At 54.1% G+C, this 14,166-nt stretch overlaps 1 protein-coding gene across 3 annotated transcripts in view; it reads right to left on the reverse strand.

Moving 5' to 3' along the window:
• The window catches only part of LOXL2 (lysyl oxidase like 2), an 87,292-nt gene that overhangs the window by 4,212 nt on the left and 68,914 nt on the right, over window positions 1-14,166 (reverse strand). For all 3 annotated transcript variants that reach the window (XM_059371851.1, XM_059371842.1, XM_059371860.1), the window contains exons 8-11: window positions 12,512-12,679; window positions 10,497-10,659; window positions 6,314-6,557; window positions 699-814 (exon numbers count right to left, since the gene is read on the reverse strand). In XM_059371851.1, the coding sequence (XP_059227834.1) occupies window positions 699-814; window positions 6,314-6,557; window positions 10,497-10,659; window positions 12,512-12,679 (691 nt within the window). The remainder of the gene's footprint in view (window positions 1-698; window positions 815-6,313; window positions 6,558-10,496; window positions 10,660-12,511; window positions 12,680-14,166) is intronic.

Genomic DNA, 14,166 nt, shown 5'->3' on the forward strand with positions numbered 1-14,166 from the left:
CATCTTGCCGCCCTCTGGAGAGTCGGCACTTGGATGTGGGCTCAGGTCTGGTCTGTGCATCTGACCCTTCACTGGGTCGGCTGGTTGTGTGGCACATAGGACATGCTCAAAACTCATTCGTTTGGGTGATTTCATGGCATGGCAAGTCCACGGCTGAGTAATGAACATGCATTTGCCAAGAGGCTAACCTGTCCTGGCACTGCTTGAAGCCCTGGGCATATGCAGAAACAGCACTGCGTCTCCCCTGAGTTCCAGTCAGGTCAGGTGGCAGATGTGCCTACCCGTGATCAGAGGTGGGAGCTGAGTGCCGCCTCCGGGGGAGTCAAGAGACCTGGGAACCTCAGAACGGGTCTTTTGGGTTTGGACTTGGGAGGCCATGAGCCTGTGGGGTGGGGGTTTGGCACTGGGACCCAGGGAGCCAGAGGTGGAGGGGAACTATGTGCCAGGTTTGGGCCTCACCAGGGGACCATGTGGACCCACCAGTGCCCACTGGCAGAACTCTGGGGGGATCCAGCATCTTCACAGCTGGGCCCTGCCTACAAGCTCCAGCCCCGAGCTATAGCCACGGGAAGGCCTGAGGGGAGAAGAGGTCATGGGGAGAGTCAGCAGTGGCCAGGGTGACAGAGTGTGGTGTCAGGCCTGGGCTCCAGGACAGGTGGGAGCACTGGAGTCCCTCTGGAGCCACCACACAAAGATACCTCCTTCACATTCTGTGTCCTCCAAGCAGAAGCTGGCTTTGTGGCCCTCTGCCACTTTGGTACCGTTGAGGTTCAAGAGGTCATAGTGGGTGAACACTTCCATGCTGTGGTAGTGCCTGCAGAGAGAGAGTGAGTGAGAAAGGCAGGGGGGCGGGTTACAGGTCAGTGGCTGGAGCTGCCACCTGCAAGCAGTGGGGTCCTGCGTGGTGGCCTGTGGAAGAGGAGTAGGTGACAGGGCCTGAGGAAAGGGAGGACAGAAGCAGAAGCTGGTATCCGTGGTGCTCCCCCACGAGGGGAGGCTTGCCCATCCGGGCCTCGGCTCTCTCACCAGCTGAACAGGAACAACACTGCCTGGACGCAGGCGGCCTTGTGGGGATTAGCAAGGTGCCCGGGGAGGCAGGGGACCTGTCATGCTGTCCGCTCCATACGTGAAGAGCTCTTTACTCAGTGCTGTTTATAACCCTCCTGGGCACGACTCTCTGTCCCAGCCCGTTTCTGTATTGCACACTTACTGCAGACCGATAAAAGTGACTTTCTGAGATCTCTGGGAAACTTTCTGAAGTGGGGATACGGCGGGGAGGGAAAGGACAGAAGGGGGAGGGCATGTGCGGGAGGGGAAAGGCAGGAAGAGCGAGTCGGGGGGTATCCGGACTCAAGGCAGAAGGGCCCCCAGGTCACCGCACCAGCTCGAAGTGGGCGGCAGGAGTCTGTGCCCCTCGCCTGGGACATGTAAAAAGGGGCCGAGGGGGGCTCGCAGGCCCTTGGGAAGGAGCAGAGCGTGGCAGGCACATCCCCATGGGCTCAGGATGAGAGCAGAGGAGGGAGAGCTCGTGTGTCCCCGTGTCTCTTGTTCCTGCGAGTTGTTTACATAACAGTGTCCCATCTCTTGGCTCCGGAGGAATTGAGAACAGATGCAGATTCTTGGAAAGTAGTGCCTTTGGTGCAGAAAAAATAAGGGGAAGGTGGCTGCCGCGTGTGGCCAAGGGCCTCCCTGAGGCCCAGCCCGAGCTGCACCACGTGTGTCTCACAGGCATGTGCAACTATGCGAACACGCTTGTCTCTGGCATCACAGGGACACGGACAAATGCGGAAACAGAGATACAAGGCACCCAAGGCACGGGCAGCAAAACTACCCAAGCTTCTTCCTCAGGTAAGGGGATGATCACAGGACCCATTCTTAGGGGTCCCAGAAGGACTGAATCAGAGAAACCACAGAAAGACCTCCCAGGGGGCTTGTAACAGAGGGGTTCTCAGCACCTGTCAACTCTCTCGTCGTCACTCCCGCTCACAGAAGTACCACGAGTAGTGTTCGTGTGACCACTGCCGTCACTACCCTTCCTGCTACCCTTCCCAGCCTTCCTCACCCCGCCAAGGCCCACGGGGCTGGCCTCAGGCTCCCTCCATGGGAGCAGCGGCAGTCAGGACAGCGGCAAGAGGGGAATTAAAACGATAGGTTTTCAGAGAGGAAATTAGAGGTTCTTTCCCCCTTTCTCCTATGTTTGCTTGTGCTAAAAATAATGCCAGGAGTTCCTAACTTGGGCTCTTCTCAGGTTGCTCGTTTCTGAGTAAAGCGATGCTGAGCCAGGGGCCCCCTGAGAACACTCACAAGGACACATTTTGTGGCAAGTCGAAGCCATGACTCCGAACGAGTCTATTTTGGCTTCTCGAAGGAGCAGGATGAGACATGAGGTCTGACTCACTGCCTAAAACATGTCTGCATCTTTCAGAGAGGGGTTTATGTTACCATGTTTACCGGCTGGAAAGACTGAAGAGAAATGGGTTTATGTTCCGTTGTCTAAACAAAATTCAGACGCAGTCCACAGATGGACTCTTGTAAGGCTGACCTTCTCCCGCTCCTCCTGCTTCCTGCAGACTTGATTTAAGAGTCTTCCCTAGCTCTTCAGTTTTTCCTCTGCCAACACGAGGATGGAAACAGCTGGTTTGGAGCCTCTTGATTCCAGCTAGCTGTAGTCCTGGGGCTCCTGTGTTTCACCTCTGGGGCAGGTGTGGACATCACTCCCTGCGGCCTCGTCTCCCTCCCTGCCTGCTGGCTGTAGAGACCTGGGCACCCCCTGCCCCCCCCCCCACCCAGGAAATGCAGATGGAGCCTCCTGGAGGGCAGGAGGGCACGTATTGGTTATGGGTATATCTCCACTTTCCACACTGAGGTGTCCTGACCCTTGAAAGTTTAAGAGGGGACTGGAGATCCATGTGGTGGTGGGGGGGTGGGCTAGGGAAATGACAACTTGGAAAGAAATTCCAGAACCTCAGGAGAGAGAGAATAACCTGACATTTGGCGGAAGTCGTTGTGACCCAGAGAAAAGGAAGGATGGCCTTCTACCTTAAGACTCCGGAGCTCAGTATGCTAAGACATGATGTCAGTGGAAGAAGGAGATGATGGAGATGTGGAAGATGGGCCACGCCCGTCCAGAGGAAGATGGCAGCTCTGTTTTCCTAGGTCCCTGGGGACCCACATAAAACTCTGAATCATAAAGTCGGTGTGCACTGCAGAAATGCTGTCGCCCTTCACCCTGTCCAACCCTTGCCACATGTCCCCTGGTGCCTCCAGAATGGACAGTCCTAGCTGGGGCTCAGCTGCAGCTGCGACAGTGATCCTGTCCCCACTGCAGAGTATATGAGGAGGGGAGGATGGTGGCGGGTGTTCCAGGCTCACGAGGTGCTGTCATGAAGGGTGAGGGCCTTCTGCTCACTCCACCCACCCTCCCCATGTGCTGGGAGCCCTCTGGCCAGAACAAAGCCCTACAGATGGGACAAGGGCCTAACATTGGCTCCCAGAGGCCACATCGCATTTGTGGGGCTTTGATCCAAGATGGGGCCTGGGAAAGTCCCCTCTTTGGAGCAGGGCTGTTCCCGGGTCACTGGGCTGGGCCCTGGGCTGTGCCTCCACCGCCCTGCTTGCCTCTCGTGGGGCTGCCTGTAGAATGAGGACTCATCTCTGGGCCAAAGCAGGGGCAGAGTGGCTCTATGTCCAGCTCTGCCTGGACCCTGCCAGACCTGGGACACGATATGCCAGTGAAGTAGGTGTGGCCCCGCTCCCTGGGGCACAGGCAGGGTCATTGACCCATGGCACGGTGCATATAAGAGAGGACATCTCAGGGCATTTTCTTCTACCTCTAGTGGGCAAGGAAGGTGCTAAGGGGGTCAGTCTTTAGGTTTCATTTGAAAGCTTTCAAAGAAGTTCTGTTCCTCACTGTAGCATTAATCACATTGGGAGTGATAATTTTCCCCATGCACACTGATTTGAGCCAGGGTTCTCAACTTTGGCTCCACAGTCAGTAAATCTGCTGAAAGAGGATGTTAAATCTACTAGAAATAATTTTTTGTTTTTGGGTGAAGAGGGCCTGCTTTCATCATACTCCCAAAGGGACCCAACCGAGGTTTGGGGCCAGAAGTCCTATTGAAAGGTCCTCCTACAGAGCCTGGACATGTCCCCTGGAGCTTTGGAGGCTGGGTGCTGGGGGAGGGCAACACTCTTATGCTCCCTGAGATCTCAGTTACCGATGAGGAAGGGGTGGCTTGAAGGGACATATGCTTGGCCAGCATGTTTTTTTCCACCCATCCCTCCCAAACCACTGATTAGAACATCTGTAAGACAGAAATGAAACAGGATGACAGGAAAAGCATGGGGTGGGGTGGGGTAGAGACCAGGACGCTGGAGCTCCAGATCAGAAGGAACACGTCCGTAGTGTCACCATGTGTATTCTTAGAGGACAAACCACTGCTTGGAGAGCTAGCAGATGTCCCACGGAGACTCCCCCCATGTAATGTGTGGGCGGACCGCCACGTGTGGGACAGAGATGCAATCATGTCCAACTTACAGTGGGCAGCGTCAGCCCCTGCCGGCCCAGGGCTCCCACCCATATGCTTTCTAGAGGCCATCAGGCACCAATCTGCTCACGACTTCAGTTTTACTCTCTGACGTCCACCCTGCTGAAGGCTGACATACTTCTGTATGGAGACCGAAAATTCCCTGGCTAATTAGGACATTCAAAACATACGGCTAATAATTATGAAGGAAAATCAACAAGTTCTTAAGTTCTATCCCTAGGCTTTTTCTTTTGAACCAGATTGAACAGTCAATCCCTAATCCGGTTTGACTGTGACAGGAGCATCCATTGGGACATGGAGAAGCAGGCGAGGACAGGTTTCTGATGAACATGCAGCAGAGGTAACGGAAAGAGCTGGAGTCAGACAGACGCAAGCCGGGGATCTGCGCCCGGCAACTTCCCGTTGGACTTCCTGGACCAGCCCTATAAACACAGAGCCTCCACTCCCTTACCCCTGAAAATGTGCCTGGCACTGAGAAGGGGGTCAATAAAAGTCAGTTCTAATGCCCCTCATGGGGGTCGCTATGTTTTCCAGTTGGAAGGACGCCTAGTCCTGGCTGGGCTGGGGCTCCTCAGACTTAAGACATGACATACACACCATTGCCTGGTGATCCTGACAAAATGCAGATTCTGGGGCGAAGGTCTGCCACCGAGTGACTCTGCCCGCCCGCGGGCCTCCCTTTGAGAAGGAGGGAGCTCTGCCGCAGAGATGGAGGGCATCCAGGGAGAGGGGGTGCTCACTGGGGACCCCTCGGGGGCTTGCTGCCCTATTGCACGGCAGGGCTCCCTCGCTTCGTCTTCAAAATTGTGTTCTCTTCTGTTCCCTCTCCCTGCCCAAGTCAGGTCCCTGCAGGAAAATCTGAACAAGCTAGGGCAGTGGGCTCTGGATTAGAATGAGCATCAAAGGCAAAGAGAAAGAAAAAGCAAGGAGATGAATGGGTGGTTTCTGTTGGCTCCAGCTAGGGCCAACTCTAGGATTTCTGTTCTGGTGCAGGATTCATAGCACTGGGGCCAAGTCCACAGGCTGAGGGCTGGCAGGGACACTGGAGGTCCCAGCTGATGTGGCCCAGATGGTCTGACATCACGCAGCTGGTTGGAAGCAAGGCTGGGTTGAGAGACTGGGTCTTATGACTGCTGGGCCCAGAAGCCTTGCCTCCACACCCACTACCTTCCTGGAGATATTTCAAATATATATGTATATATTTTTTTGAGTATATTTAAAAAAATATTTTATTTATTTATTTGACAGAGAGACAGCACAAACACGGGGAGCGGCAGGCAGAGGGAGAACAGACTCCTCGCTGAGCAGGGACCTGACATGGGGCCCGATCCCAGGACTCCAAGATCATGATCTGAGCTGAAGGCAGATGCTTAACTGACTGAGCCACCCAGGCACCCCTCACATATATTTATAAAAATCAAAAAATTGCGGAACCCCTAAGCACCATGCAGAGCGTGAACTGGACGTGAAAACCATCAACCGAAGTGTCAGTGGAGATTAAACAAACAAGATGTTTGTTCCCTAACATTAGGTACTGGAGGCAAGAAAGAGACCAGGCTAGGGGAAGGTGAGGGGGGCCGGGGCAGCTGGCGGTGGAGAATGGCTCAGTAAATGTGGAAGGCCACTGTGGCGACCTGGACCCCCTCTAATGTGGGCAGACCTTCTGGATGTGTGGCCTCTCGGCTCGCTCTAGAAGGACCCTGCGATTCTGATTCCTATGCGGGCCCTGCACCGTGTTACGCTGCTAGTGATGCAGGAGGGCTCACCTGTGGCAATCATGCCAGATCCACGCATGGCGGCCATTCTTGGGTCGGAAGTCAGACTGCCCGTTGTTGTGGATCTGGGAAGAGAAGCGCAGAAGGCGGCGGTAGCCTGTGGTGGGGTTGGTTTGGGCGGCCGAGGCTGAGAGGCAGTTCTCCTCCATGGCACACTGGAGCATGAACATGGGGCGGTCCTCTAGGTAGGTGCTCTGCTGGACGATCTCCGCATTGAGGACCAGGTCGGGGGCAGCTGGGGAGCACAGACACGGTGTTTAAGCAAGATGAGCGACCCCCCTCACCCCTCCAAGTCTTCTGCTTTGGACTCCTGAGCTGGGACCAACCCCATCCCTGCCTAGCATCACCATCTGGGACGGGCTCACGGTCTCTCCAGGTCCCCTCCTTGAGGAATGTTACCCCAAATTCCTCTTCCCCTCCTCGGAGATTCCTCTCGGACATCTCTGCAGTGACCAGTGCAACATGATGGGCAAGACACGAGCGTCCATTATATTGTTATCTCTCGTTTTGGGTGGCTGGAGATTTTCCATCATAAAATACAAACAATAACAATGATACTATGCTTCCTGGAGAGAGAGCCCCGTGAACACCTCGGTCTGATCCTTCTGGGAGAGAAGCACAGTTTACAACACGTGTGATAGTGTATGTAGATTTACAGTCTGCTAATACCATCTCCCTTAAAACAGATCTTGACTTATTTCCTTGTTAATAAATACCCATTACACATGCATTTTATGGCTGCATAGTATTGAATTCATAGCCCTACCTCCTATTTCTCGATACACCGGGTGCTTGCCTTTTCTCACCATTAAAGATAAAGCTGTGATAAACATCCAGGAGTAAGTCTGTGTATATAACTTATTTCTTTAGAGGGTGTTTTTAGAAGGGACATTGTTGGACAGAAGGGCTGCGTGTTTTCAAGGCTCTGATGCATGTTGCTCAATAACGGATTCTTCCAGTTTCCACGCATACCGTTGCTCTGCATGAGAGTTTCCACCAGGTGCATTTTTTTAAAAAAAGATTTATGTATTTATTTTAGAGAGAGAAAGTGCAAGCTCAGGGAGGGGCAAAGGGGGAGAGGCAGAGAGAGAAGCAAATACCCGGCTGAGCGAGGCTCCTCACACCTCAGGGCTCGATCCCTTAGCCCTGAGATCATGACCTGAGCCAACTGAGTCTGACACTTAACGGGTTGACTGCGCCACCCAGGTGCCCTCAGGTGCATTTTTTAAAACAAAGCTTGATTGAATCAGTGAGCACACTGTACACTACAGGTGTTTTTAAAAAAATTACCGATGGCCACACTCTATATTTCCTAAACAAGCCTATTAGAAGGTTTATCTTTTTTACAAAAGGGTTAACTGTAGGTTTCCCATTAAAAGTCAGATTCTACTGACTATTTCTAGTACATCTGAATTCACGAAAGTATTGCCTGTGAATTACTTGTAACGGGATCCATCCTTCATTTTCTGACAAGTTGCTTGTAACTGGAGCAGGTGTGCGTCTGAGCGTTGTTTCTCTCAAGTTCACCAGAGCCTGGAGCGCTCCCCATGACCCCCAGGCTGCGCATGGAGACACACTGGGACCCCCTGGGGCCGGCAGCCTCTCGAGAGCAAATCCACCTGCAGGGGATGGATGTGGAGCTGAAGGGTCTGGAGGGGGCCACACAGATGAGATGGGGGTAAGGAGTGGAAGACAGCAAGTGGAGGGTTCTCCTTTGTTGAGAAATACTTCTTCTTGGAGGACACACACCAGGAGGCAGCATGGCTGGTGCCGAGTGTCCTGGTCACACTTTTATTGGAGGCTGTAATGAGTCTTATGCACTGTCTGTACCACAGTCGGTACTCCGTGGACAGCACTTCTGCTTCCATCTGAGCTGAGCAAACGGGTCTCCCTTGCTCTTTCTCTCTGTCTTTCAACCAAGCATTCCAGTGAACCCTGTGCTAGGCTCTCTGGAGAGTGCTGCACAAGGCTGAACTTACGTTGTCACAGGAGAGACAGACAGAAGCCCATATTAGCTGCTTAATTACAGTTGTGACCAGAGCCAGAAGGAGACATATGGAGGGCGTTGGAAATTATAACCAGGGGACCCAGTGGTGTCGAGGAGGTTGGGAAGGATTTCTTTGGAGGCAATTAGGGTTTAGTTGCTCCCTGGAGGGTGAGCAGGGATTACAAGGAGTAGCCCTACAATGCTAAGTAGCACGAGTCAGGTCCCTGAAGCATAAAGGGGCACCTCTGTGGCTGGGCCACCAAGGAGGGGTGGGAGGTGGGAGGTGGCTCCAAATGAGGCTGGACAACACGTGCCTTGTGCAAATTCCCAAATTCACCTAAGTGCTGTGGGGAAGCCTGGAGGGGCTTGAACAGGACAGAAGCATGCGTGGGAGACCAGCATGGATTCCGGCCCTGGGGTGGGGGAGCCATCGGAGGGGCACCCGTCACTGTGGGGGTGCCGCCGAGGAGCCTCTGCACTGATACAGGCTGGAGGAATGGTGCCTGGACACGGGCCGAGACTAGAGGGAGTAGAGAAGACACGAGAGATAACAGAGAAGACGGAGTGTATATGGCGGGGTGGGGGTGTGGGTCAGTGGGAAGAGGGAGAGAAAAGGAAGACTTGCAGATACAGGGTGGAACTGGTCAGATGAGAAATAGTAATTATGCAGAATATTCCTCATCTGCCAATACTGTAACATGCATTAAGCCAGATCCACTAAGAGCTGTGTTCCTGGCCCAAATGGCCACCGTTCCCCCGTCTACCCCAGGAGTCACTCTGAGTGATGCCTTTGGCCTAACTTGAGTTCTCAGAGCCCCATAAAACTCATTTTTCACCTGCCATGAGGAAGTCAAGGGCACTGTTGATCTCATAACTGTCTGTCTGCATGAGAAATTCCTTTCCATCTCAGAATCTAGAACAGTGGGCATCTCTCATCTCACGGGTATATTTCTACTTCATGGACACTATGGATGACATTAATGACCAGGTTTCCCTCCTTCCTTTGGCTGTTAGGAAGCTCCTGGTGAATTTTATGACCTCCCGACAGTACACGAATAGGACTTTATAGCACGTATTTTTTTTTAATCTCTCTCTCAGTTCCATTTTGAGCCAGTACTTTTTTGCCAATCCCTACTTTTCACATCTGATTTTCTCCTAGGCTACCTTGAATTTTATTTAGGTTTATGTTATTTTCCTCTTGGAAATGATGGTATATTACAAATATAAATAAATTAAGAAGTCAAGAAAAGGCCCTTGACTGCTTCTCTCTGTTTGGATGTTCCTCCGGGGAGGCGGTTAAGAATGACGAGCTCTTCCTCGGACAGGGTGGTTTGCCCGGAGAAGCTCACGCCTGGGGGGTGGGAGGAGGGCAGTCCTGACTTAAGGAGGAAGGCTTAGAAAATGCTGGGTGAGTCTGAAGGGGTCAGTGGTGCAGGAAGCTCACTAGCTCAGGTCTGGCCTCCCTGGCTTTCCATGACGGTAAGAGATGGCACACTACTGTCTTCTGGGCACGCATGCGTGTTTCCTGTCATATTTAATTCCCATAGTCTAGGAAAAACCGTAACTAGAGATCAGAGTGGTTAACTCTGCCAAGATTAGCTAATAAAGGGCAGGTGGGGTCTGCTCTCAGGTTCTCTGGCCAGATCCGGGACCTCTTGTGTGGTTTTGGAAGGCGAGGGCGAGAGGGCAGCACTGTCGCAAGGCCCCCGAAAGCAGCGTGCCCACAAGGCTGCAGGGCTAGTCCTCTCTCTCTCTCTGCAGAGAAGGGAGCCTTCATGAGCTGGGCCATTCTGAGTCCCCGTAGGGGTTCCCCTTCTGTTTTCAGTCTCTCTAGGATTCCCAGGGACTCACCAGGAAGCTAAGTTGTCTCCAAGGTGTGAAAACAAGCAATGCTTTTTGGAGCAGGTCGAGGAGAAGGAAGCCAACACACACGGAGCCCCGGGTATGTGCTCCATCTGCTTCCCTGGCCTCAGAAGCGGCCCTGAGGAAGGTGCTGTCTTCCTTGTTAACTGGTAAGAGCTGGGAGTTCTCAGGGACAGAACTCATGGAAGGTCCCCTGGTCTCCGGTGGCCCCGCCATTTGAACCCAAGGCTCCCAGACTTCCCAGTGCCTCCCTCCTGCTTCTCTTTCCACTGTCAGCAGGCAAGTGTTGGGGTGTCTGAGCATGTGACCCCCAAGGACTCTCACTTTCTGAGCAGGCGACTCCGGCCCCATACTGCACCGCGCTCTGGGGGCAGGCCACATCCTCGTCCTGGCGGCAGTGTGCCAGGGACAGCTCGGTTCCCGAGCACTTCACCCCGCTCATGACCACCTTGTTGGCGTAGATATTTCCGTGCCAATACCAGGTTTCCTGGAGGAATCAAAAGACATGGGAAGCGTGTCACCGTGAGCTGTCACTTTCTCGTATTCGGTCAACTTTCAGCCTCAGGAAAATCCCAAGGCTGAAGCTAAATGTAAGCCCACTTTTTCTAATGGGGACAGCGGCGGCACACACAGCCACGGCCCCGAGTCATGCAGTTTTCTGGTGGTGGAGTTGGGGAGAGCCCCGTCCTCTGGCTCTGCCTCTGTTCCCCGTGGGGAAAGTGTGGCTAAGGTTTTGGTCAAACGGCTGTCCAGTGTTGTGTGTCAGGAACGGCAGGTGCCGGTAACTCAGGCTGCTTGCTCCCCAGCCCTGAGCCCAGGGGCAGACAGGACTTGCCTGTCAGGGTCCTGTCTCCTCTAAACCTGCACATGATCTCGGAGTCCTTGGCACAGTGCTCCTGGAGACACTGCCGATCAATCAGAACGGGCAGGAGAGAAGAAACCTGTTCACACGTGATAGCTCATCATGCGTACATCCTACTGGTTCTCCTTACGGTCGTCCTCTGGAGAGAGGACTGGGACCTCAAGAAGGGACGGGGTGCGTAATCGGTGGCAGAGATCCGGGCCCACGTCATGACCCTGCTGAGGCCCAGGTGTGTTAAGAATGAGCTGACCGGGAACGAAAATAATGGGATGGGTGCTCTGTGAAAATGCACTGTTTTCTCCTCTTGCTTTGGAGCCCCAGGGAGGGCCCTGGCTTGTCAAAGCAGCATTAGTGTAGACACTGTGGGAATCCAGGACCCCGGAGGGAATGGGCAGGGCTCTCAGAGGCTGGGCCCTTCTGAATGGTAGAATGAGGAACCACAGGACAGCTCAGGACTCAACTCCTACCCTGGACCCAGCAGCCCGTGGCAGGCAGTCAGGCTCTGCAAGGCTTCGGAGCGGACCCAAGTCCCTCCCTAAGAAATCCTGTTCCGGAGGCAGGACCCCCATCCCCCACCCCGCCCTCCTGCACAAGAGCTAGGGGCAGGGTTAGCAAAGCAACGTGGGGCCTCCAGACATTTTCCTTTTCTCAACACTGAGAAAGTGTCTAGAGCCAGGACACTGAGGACCTGAGGGGTTCCTTTCATGTTACAGGGAGGAGAAGGGATGTCTGGGTGGACAGCTGCACTGGCCCAGACTATTACACAGAAGGCTGGTGGGGGTAGAGATGGGAACAGACCTCAAGTCTTCCATCTCTGGCTTCTCCTCCCCCAACAGCCTCCTTCTCACAATGTGTCCTCACAATACAGCTTGAAGAAGTCAATGATTTTTGAGGCCAAAGTGCTTCTTGCCTCTCCTCTGCTGCCTTTCAATAGGGGCAGAGGCTTAGCTGCCTTCAGCGGAGTCCCTCTCTTTCAGGAAGGGGCTGGCTGGATGGTGGGAAAGGCTTAGATGTTTACTAGCCAATCAAGGGGAGAAGGCCTGAGTACAGACGCCGGATGGGAAACACGGTCTGGACAGAGGGGCTTCCAAGGGAGTGAGAGCTAAGACCTCTGGGGTGCCAGGGCTTTGGGCTGGGTGGTTTTCACTACCCCATAGGACTGAGTTGCTTCCCTCTGCATAGGCACATCAGAACACCCCAGAATCAGCCCACAGCCCAGGGTGAATCTCAGTGCTCTAAGCAGAGTAGACCCTGGAAACCAGAGTCCAGCCCCATATTCTGTAGCGGAGAAAAGAAGTCCAGAGCGGAACATGACCCAGAGCCGAGGCCAGGATGAGGTTCCTGGTCCCTCTCCCCGCAGCTCAGGGCACTTTGCTGTCCACCTACCGGGCAGCTGGGGAAGGTACCTGGAAAGCAGTTCTGACTGCGAGGGTCAGGGTCACACTGGATGGAAGGGGCCGAGGTGGGGGCTTCTCACCTGGAAGGCGTTGCTGGCAAACCCCAGGCCCAGCTGCCGGCAGACCACCATGGCCTCCACAATGCCCCAGTTCTCGCCACACACCGTCCCCCATACAAGGGACCCGTTCCTCTCCACTAGCACCTCCACACGGCCCTCGTAGGGGTTCCGGCCCCCATTCAGGCGCAGCTGTGAACAGAAAGAAAGGCAAAGTCACCAGATAGGAACGGAGGGAAGCTGCCCCACCGTATTGCCATCAGTCTCAACTTCCCCCAAACCGGGGATTCCTGCCTGGGACACAGTCAGCGTCAGCAGCATCACTGAGAGCCTGCTGCGAGTCTGCATGGTGCCCAGTGCAGGCTGGTGTATTAGGTCCCGACCTGCAGGCAGCCCAAGGCCTTAGAGGCCTGGGCACTGACCCCCACTGCTGCACCAGCCCCTGCTCCCTGCTGCCATCCCTGAGACGCCTGGGGAGGGCTGCCCTTAGAAACAGACACCCAGGAGGATGCACCAATGTTAGAACTTAAATGTTAGAACTTAAAATTATTAAAAATGTTAGAACTCCCTGAGACTTCTTCTTGGGCCTTTTGGTCATCAGCACACCCTCTGCTTGGCTGGTTCCAGCTCCCAATCTCATCTGCCCCCGTCCCCACTGTCCTCTCCACCAGAACTCCCTTCTGAGACCCCGTAACCAGCCGCCTATTTGACAGTTCAAATACTGTCATAGTCCACGTGTCAGTTTCAGGGAGACCCCAAATCTGAACGTGCATCTTCTCCATCTCCATCTAAACCTGTGTTCTATCTCCTTGTTCCCCTATTGCAGCAAAAGGCACTCCCGTGTACTCCAGGGGCAGCACACTTTCTGCAAAGGGCTGGGAGATGTTTTAGGGTTCATGGGTCGTGTGCTCCGTGTCACAAGTACTCAGCTCTGCTGCACAGCTTAAGAGCGGCCCGGGCTAATGGGTCAATGGCCAAGCGTGGCTGTGTTCCCAGTAAAAGTATAATGACAAAAACAGGCAGAGGGATTGGTCTGGCCTGCGAGCTGTCCTTTGCTGATCTCAGTTGACTCTGTTATACAAGCCAGCCATCCCGAGCCGCCCTCCACACCGTCCTCTCTCTCTCCCCCGCAACAACCAGTCAGAATCTTCCTCGGTGGATTTTATCTCCAAAGTCTCTTTCCAGTTCCTCGCTTCCCTTCCCTCTGCGTGGACCCTCCTGTCTCAGGGCCATCATCCCCTGCCCGAGCCAGACCCCTTCCTTCTCTCCCGGCCTCCGCTCTGGACTTCATCACCTGCTTGTCTGGTCAGAAGCCAGCGTAAGCTCTGAAAGGCCCCTGCTCGTATCGCTTCCTGGCTCGGAGCATGGCAGCGGCTTCCCCTTGCTCCGCCACTCACGCTTCCATCCTGTTCTGTGACCTCCAGGCACGCAGGCCTTCCTCCGGTTTTCACGGCTACCTCTCTTGCCCAAGTCACACAGTAAGCCCCGTGTAAGCCCACTACGTATAGGTGCCCTTCTGCCCAGCTGATTTTTGTTCACCCTTCTGATTCCGCACCCTGAGCCACTTCCCTCTCATTGGGGTCCTTGGCCATGGACACACTCCATCGCTCCCTACACGTCTCTCTCTGAGCAGTTATAATTAAGCTAACTCGCCATTTGTTTAACATCTGTCTCCCCTG

The sequence above is a fragment of the Mustela nigripes genome, chromosome 1 (assembly GCF_022355385.1).
Source record: "Mustela nigripes isolate SB6536 chromosome 1, MUSNIG.SB6536, whole genome shotgun sequence".
Lineage (NCBI taxonomy): Eukaryota > Metazoa > Chordata > Mammalia > Carnivora > Mustelidae > Mustela > Mustela nigripes.